This window comes from Emydura macquarii, unplaced genomic scaffold (assembly GCF_026122565.2).
Source record: "Emydura macquarii macquarii isolate MOO-44397 ecotype Brisbane River unplaced genomic scaffold, CSIRO-AGI_Emac_v2 contig_2205, whole genome shotgun sequence".
In the NCBI taxonomy this organism is placed as follows: Eukaryota; Metazoa; Chordata; order Testudines; family Chelidae; genus Emydura; species Emydura macquarii.
In genome coordinates, this window is record NW_027132342.1 from 16,724,584 (window position 1) to 16,732,296 (window position 7,713).

The following is a 7,713-nucleotide window of genomic DNA, read 5'->3' on the forward strand; positions in this document are numbered from 1 at the left end:
AGTACTGTAGAAGTGGGTCCTTACGGACTGAAATGTGGACAAGCTAGAGACCTTGTGGCTAGATAAGAAGTGGCATAGACTTTAGCACTTGTTGGGCTCTCCTCTGCAAATGCCATTGATTAAATGACACACAGAGACTCAAATCCTTTTTAGAGGTTGCCCCTTTAAATCAGGACTGAGGCAGATTGGCAGAGCGTGGGGAGTGTGAGTAGCTTGCTCACATTAAACCAGCTCTAGGGATAAACAGAAGACTTTGGTCTCTAGCATTATTAATCTGGCAACCTTTCCTCAGCATTGAATCCTTCCACCAGAACAAAACCAAAATAAAAGAGGACAGAATCCTTCCTCCCACCGCGACAAGTCATCCAGCCAACAGCAGATTGAGTGAAGACATGTCCCCAGCATGATGTCTGAACTAAGCCACAGTTGGCCACCTTCCCTTTGTGCCCCCACCATGATGGATTCTAAAGAGAAAACCCCAAACACAAAAACCACCATTTTAATAAACTTTTTATTGTTAAAAAAATCCCCATATTCATATAAATAAGCCATATATGTAAAATACAAGTAGGTTCATTCTCTCTCAACACCCTCCCCACAGCTTTTAAAAGATAGACTAGTGGAATGGAAGTACAAATGTATATTAAATCTATTATGACTGACAAACTGGCAGCTCACATGGAGCCCCCTCCTACTATCAGCCTCTGAACAAGATATTGAGAGTGCACAATACTGGCACTCATGCTGTGCAGAGAGTTTTTGCCTCCCTTAAGAAAGCATTCAAATGCTGTATCGAGTTTTCACCCACTCCCCTATGTGCTAGAAATTGCACAGGTGTTAGAGATGTACCACTGCTTAGTGGGTGTGAAAAGAAGGAGAAGGGGTCAGTTTGCATAGCAACCACCCACTAGGTTTGGATTTCTAAGTTGTCACTTTCTTCTCACACCCAGGCAACTCAGCTGTCATATTCTTGTCTCAGAGAATGGGAGAGAGGCGCAGGAAAGCAGACATAGCCCCCAGAACAGTTTGGGACAGTGGGGGAAGATCCTTGACATGACCTGTTCCAAAAGGTCATCCTAGATGGGGACAGAAATCTAATCAGAGGGGAGAAATTCTGTCAACACTGATGGTCAGGGCGGGCAGACATTAGTCACCAGAACTTTTCTGTGCTGTAGGAGGGACTTCAGAGAAGAGAGAAAATAGTGTAGAAAGATGGGAGAAGAAGATGGCATGGCTGGATTAGCATTCTTTTGCCTTTCACACTCACTCCTAGCTCTGATGTATGGCTTCATAAACAGCATCCCACGGGATTATCTACCCAGCAGATTCCTTCCTGCGTAACCTTATTGTTTAAGCAAAGGGACACACACACACACATACAAGATCAAAGTGAGATACCCCTTGAACTTGGATTAGATAGTTCAGCAGATTTACACACACACACAAAGCATATCCCATGAAACTAGTACGTAAGCATGAAAAAAAATCCCCAAATTTTTCTATTAAAAATAAAGCCCAGCCTCAAGATTGTACAAATACTCATGAAAGGAATGAAGAAATCCCTTGTATATGGTGAACCTGGGACATGAGGAGAGGTGTCAGGAGCATTTCCAGACACAAACAGCCAGGCTGCCGCCAAAGAACATGTACAGCAGGTTCTTCACCTCATGAGTGATCTCAAAGCCAAAGCCCTCACCAATCACTACATGCCAGGAGGAGCCAAACTTCTTGTCCATTGTCTCTTTGATCATCTTAGCGGCACTCTGGAGGAATAAAGAGAAAGAGTCCAGAAGTATGCAGAGGGAGCAGCAGATCAAAGAGATGGGGGGGGGTGTTTGTGCATACAAATTCCCCACTTTTCTCCTCCCTTTAACATGACTCTCAGGAAGAGGGTGAGAGCTAGGGCAAGGTTACAGTACAGCACAGCTACACGGAGGAGCATCCAGACTCAAACCCAGTAGGAGATATCAGAGATTTGTATCTAGGGCCTGATTCTTCCCTCATTTACACTGGTTTTAATCAGGTCCACTTAAGCTACACAGGAGTAAGATGGGTGTGAGAGGAGAATCAGATCACTATTCTTTATTGTTTTTGAGAGAATCCCTTTTTCCTCACAGCAAATCAGCAAGACACAACTTTTGGGACCAGGCCAAGCTGTGAATGCCTCCTCCCCCCACTCCATGTATCTGCAAGAGAAGGGATGGGAGAAGTGGGGAGATGGGGGAGAGTGCCACAAGGCACTTTCCCCAGGTTGGGGGCAAATGGAAGGTATGAAAAACTCCCCCACTTCCTAGCTCTTGCTAATTCCTAGCATTGAACATTCGCTGTAACAAGCAGACTGTCCCCTGTTGCTCAGCCAGAAATCATCTGAGGGCCAGGGATAAAGGAATGTACTAGACCAAGTATGCTAATTCAGGAGGGAGCCATAACCCGTCTACTTGTGGAGCACCCCTATGTCAGAGACCTCTCTCCCACTTCACTCTGAATACAAAAAGCTAGGGGGGAAGAAGGAGAGAGGTATAACAGGCTCTCAGAAGGTCTGAAGTCATACAGTTGACTTTCATCCACTATCTGATGGAAGACACCAAACTCCATCCTTAAGGGAGATGGCCTCTGGAGAACAACCTGAGCACAAGGGAGCCTTCCAAGCTGGCCTACAGCTGCCTCAACAGCTCTATGCCACCTCCTTTCAGCCCGCCTGCCCGCCCGCCCCCTGCCCTCCCCCCGGCACATAAAAGGCATTTTAGGAGTAGGGAGGACATGTGTAGAGGGTAGGCCAGGATCAGGAAGAAGTGTGGCTACAGAGCACTGTGATCTGGCTAGTCTCTACTTCCAATGACTTACAAGAGGCCATGGGAAGCAGAATGTAACTAAGTTAAAGCAGGTCTGAAGTTTCACTGATCAATGCTGGGAGCCTAGTCTGAGGCTCCAGTCACCTTCCCTCCAACCCATGCTTTTTCTGCCTGTGCTCCATGCAGGAACAAAGCAACAGATAATCGGTACCAGAGTGTCTGACATCCTTTCTGCCTCCTCCCTTACTCTTGCTCCAGAAGATTCCCAAGGATGGAGACAGAGTGACTGCAACCAGCAGGTTCAGACAAAATAACCTTCTTAGCACTGTTACCTCATTGTTGGTGGCATATTTCTCACAGGCGGTGACACACAGCTCCATGGCCTCCACTCGCATCTCCTCTGGCATGTCTGTGTGCTGGGAAAAACAATGAACAAGAGGGAGCTCAGCAACACAAAGAGCTGAGCACAAGACAGAAAAGCAGATAAGCAGGTGTCACATGCTCTCTCCACCATGCCACAACTGTGCCCTACATTCTTGGATACAAACAGAAGAAATCACACATACTAGTTCCTCTGATCAGTGCCTCAGAGGAGGCAAGAGCATCACCCAGAGGAGAGTTCAAATGCCAAGGACTTGAGATCAGAAATAGCTCTGCCTTTGGAGAAATACAGATGTTCAAAATGGAAGAGGCTTATTAAGTCACCGCTTGTTCGTCCTCCCTCCAAGCCAGTGCAGAATAATTTCCTTCCTATATTTCAATGATTCAGTGTTTTAAGTTACAAGTGATGAAGTATCCAACTTTTCCTTTAGGAAAGTATTTCACAGTCTAACATACCGTGCAGTGATAGCCATCTGAGGCTTTCCCTTTGCTCAGTTTCATCCTTTCACTCCTAGCTGTATCTCTGGGATCCCCTTAAACAATTCCTTTTCCTCCTTGGTGTCCTTCATTGTCACATAGTCAAGTAAGACATATTTAAGGCCAAATTCAGGAGTGTTGTAAACAGGGGGGAGAGTTGGAGAAGAAAATGGGTGTAAGTGACAAAGCAATGAGACTTGCACCAATTTGGCATTCAGTGGGTTTCCAAGAAGAATGACACATATGATGAGTCAAGGTCTGCTCTCAGCTGCATCAGTGAAGTCAATGGGAGATCAGAATAAGTGAGGGTAGAATAAAGGAGTGAGAAGAGGAAAGTATAAGAGAAAAAATAAATAATGGGATGACGGTTAAGATAAAGAGAAGTTTATCTTTGTTTGTTGTGTTTGTTGTTCTTCTAATTTATTTTTCCTTCTGCATTCCATCCTCTCCTGTGCAGCCTCTACATGTCAGCTACACTCATTTCTGCACAACTTCTCAATGCCAAATAGGTGAAAGTTATGCTCCATTAATAATTACAACTAGTTTCTGAACAGTTTATGCCACTATTTACAGCACTACTGATTGTAGCCCTGACACTCCCCTGGGAAAGGCACCTGTTTATTCCAAGATGAATTTAAGATTTATTTATCTTAACCTTTCCTCATACCTTATAATATTTTATGCTCACATTGTGGTAAGAGGAGATGGGCAGCACTCAGATATTATTGCAATAAAACCTACAAGGAAATCTAAGTTACACATAGTTCCCCCGTTCTGTTATCTCATTGCCTAGAGATGTCTCTCTTCCCATTCCTCTGAAAAACACCAACCTGCCTAGAGTACCCTGCATTTGACTAAAGTGCTGTGAAGACAGCATGCTTAGTGCTGAAGGAATGAGATTGGAAAGGGATTGCTTATTGTTGCCCTAGTTCACTTTTGCTGACTGAATGGCAACAAACTTTGGAGCAGGCTGCTTCTAAGTTGCCTCACAGTAGAGTGGAACATGAGGAAATGGTAGGAGGGTGCAATTCTCAGATAGAACTGGTATGATACCATCATATTCTTGTAGCTACTCAGGAGTTAAGGACATGCTAGTTTGGAGGGTAAATAGGAATAGAACACATTAATCTCCCACCCCTGTACCTTGACATTCTCATGATCCTAAAGTACACCCTTGTTCTTACCCTGATCAGCGGGAAACTGTGAAGTCTTTTATAATCTGCCTCCTCCTTTTTCCCCTCCCCGGTGTCTGCCATGATCCTTCCACTGTGACGCTGGGAGGGGGCAGAAGAGCCTACATAGGACCAGTCAGATTCTGCAGTGCAGATGGCGAGAGGGATGGAACTCCCAAAAATCAGGCAGAACACAGTTTCAGCAGAAGCAGGAGGTTCTCTGTCCAAAGGACACCGCTTAAAAGAGGGAGGGAAAAAGAAAGTTTAATTTAAAAAAGGACCAGTTTCATCCCTATGAGGAGCAAGATATGAATCCTGTCACTGCCTCCATTGCTTATTGCTTTTTAATATCTTTTCCACGGTGTATAATTAACCCAGAGAACTCTGTTACAGGATATTACAGAGGCAAAGAGTATAGAAAAAGTTTTTACCTTCCACAGTCAAGACTTCGAATGTGCTGCACCTCCCAGGGGCACAACTCCACAGACATAGGGCTTTGACTTGATGGAAGCTTAGTTGCTAGTGAGGGGACAGGACACAACAGTTATATCAGTGCTTTCCAACAGTCAAACAGAGAGCATGGCATCAACCATCCTCTGCCTTAGGCTGTTACCCTTTTCAGGACACAATATTGTCTGCAATGGTGCCAAAGTGTGCATGCAAAAGGACCAGGTTTTGTGTGCATTTCAGGATGGAAATAGTTAATGGGTTGTTTTGGTTTGCTTTTCCACTTCTTTTTTCAACTCCAGGGTTTGCCAATCAGGGGAGTGACACACCAGACTCTACTGCACCACTTCTCTGGGCCTGTCCAGTCACTCAATAGGTGAGGCAGTCCCACAGCACTCTCTGATGGGCAAATTCAGAACATTTCACCTTGGTCTCTTCTCTGGTTCTTTTATCTGACATAAGATACTCCCCTACTCCCTCAGAGAAAGCAGGAGCATCATAAACATATTTTGCAGAGAGGTGCTGACACGCTAATGATCCATCACTCAGCAAGGACACACACAGCATCTCTTTGAAGTCATAGTAAGGCCAGCCTGCAGACACACTAGCTAAAGCAGTGGTTCCCAACTTGTGGCCTGTGGGCCAAAAGTGGCCCACAGGGTCTTTCAAAGTGGGCCACCACTCTCCTCCCATTGGCTGAAGAAGGGAATCACTGCCTAAGGATCCAGGTGGAGCACAGAGGGCTATAGGACACATACGGTTTCCCTGCTGTGGCCAAGAGGACAGGAGATCAGCGCTACCCCCTCCCAGCTCCAGCAGAGAGCAAAGTGCTCTGCCTGGCTCCCTAGGTGCTGGGATCCCTACTGGAGCCAGAGGGAGGGGAGCACTGATCTCCCAGCCCCCTGCAGAAGGCAGCTACTGCCTAGGGATCCAAGTGGAGTGCACCGGACTACAGGACATGTGCGGTTTCCCTGTTGCAACAAGGTGGACAGGAGATCAGTGAGGCGGCAGCCTCCAACTCCATCCGTCTGGCTGCAGGGGGGGAGGAAGGAGGAGACACTGGCAGAGACTAGTGGCCCTTCAGGGTTGTAAAAATGATATCTCTGGCCCTTGAGTCAAAAAGGTTGGGAACCACTGAGCTAAAGTAACAAGTACTGGGGCTACTGGTTCTCCCAGATGGATTATGGGAGTTTTACACATTCCTCTGAAGAACTGAGTAGGGCAGTCAGCACTAGTCAGAGAGTGGAATACAGGATAGTAAACTGGATGGTGCAATTCCTTCGAGTTGTTGTGGTGTTTCAGGTTTATCTCCCCCACTACAAACCCAGGCCTCATGACACACCACAATCCTTCATATACAGTGCACAGTTTAAACACACAAACAGGTTGCGGAGAAATGCTGCCAAGCCATTTCACCCATAAAAGTCTTTTCATTTCAAATAAAGCTGGTTTATAGCAACACCATGGACGTGGACGCTTCCTTCAAGACACGTTCCTGTTTTGTGGCATCAGATCTACTTCTGAGCACCTCACCTCCTTCACACGCCCCCACTGCAGGTACCAGACCCACCTCGTGGGAAAGGGGGGGGAGGGGATAGAGAGAAAATATGGCATGGATGGAGGGGAAAATAATCAACTCCCCAAAAATGTTTTGGGCCTTCGTGTCTTATACAGGGAGCCTCACTGGGTGATGGGCAAGGGCTGGGGTACCAGACTCCTCCCCGCCACACAGAGCACAGCGGAAACCCCACTGGGGTGTCTGGGGCCATGGAGGGGCCCTGCAGCTCACACAGGCCGCGGGAGGGGCTGTAACCAGAGCCTGTAAGGGACTTGGGGGAAGGAGGACGCTCCTGGCCAGGGGCTGGACCTTGGCCGCCGTGGGAGCCTTCCTGACGAGAGCCCCGGCTGGGTGGGGTCTCCTGCTGGGGGGCGGGGGCCTGTCTGGGACAGCCTGGCTGGGAGGGTGGACAGGAGTCTGGCTGGGCGATCCGGATCCGGGAAGGGAGGAGGTGGGGGAGGGACCCGCTCTCACCTGCACCTCCTGGGCCCTGACCCGAGGCCAAAATATCAGCTTCGCTCGGTTGTTAAGGAGAGAAACGTGCTTGTCTTAGCAACCAGCGCCGGAAGTCCCGCCTCCCTTTTCCTATTGGTTAGTTTGGAAAGGCTCGAAAATCATTATTGGTTCCAAGGTTTGTCGATGACATGAAAGGGTCCTTCAGCTTCCTCGAGGCAGAGTTGGTAGGTGTCCAACGCCTGCCTGATCTGGTGTGTGGGTGTGTGTACACACACACACACACACACACACACACACACACTAGGGAGAGAAGGACCCTCCTTGTGTCAGTGGTTCAGGTTTTTGATGGAGATGTGCTCAGAGCCTATCCCGACACTGGCCCCTCAGCATCATAGGATATAGCTCCCACACTCTGGCACAGCACCCTGAC

The 7,713-nt window shown here is 47.6% G+C and overlaps 1 protein-coding gene across 2 annotated transcripts; it reads right to left on the bottom strand.

The window, feature by feature from the left end:
- Positions 1-493: 493 nt before the first annotated feature.
- DNAL4 (dynein axonemal light chain 4) lies at positions 494-7,438 on the bottom strand. 2 transcript variants are annotated; one of them, XM_067559032.1, is made up of 5 exons: positions 7,302-7,438; positions 5,254-5,341; positions 4,835-5,059; positions 3,125-3,208; positions 494-1,763 (listed from the first exon to the last, which is right to left on the bottom strand). In XM_067559032.1, the coding sequence occupies exons 3-5, from the start codon at positions 4,904-4,906 to the stop codon at positions 1,599-1,601; spliced, it is 321 nt and encodes a 106-aa protein (XP_067415133.1). In that variant the 5' UTR covers positions 4,907-5,059; positions 5,254-5,341; positions 7,302-7,438; the 3' UTR covers positions 494-1,598. The 2 variants fall into 2 exon arrangements, with proteins under 2 accessions (XP_067415133.1, XP_067415135.1); XM_067559034.1 differs by lacking the exon at positions 5,254-5,341 and having other exon boundaries at positions 7,302-7,346.
- Between the last annotated feature and the right edge of the window lie 275 nt (positions 7,439-7,713).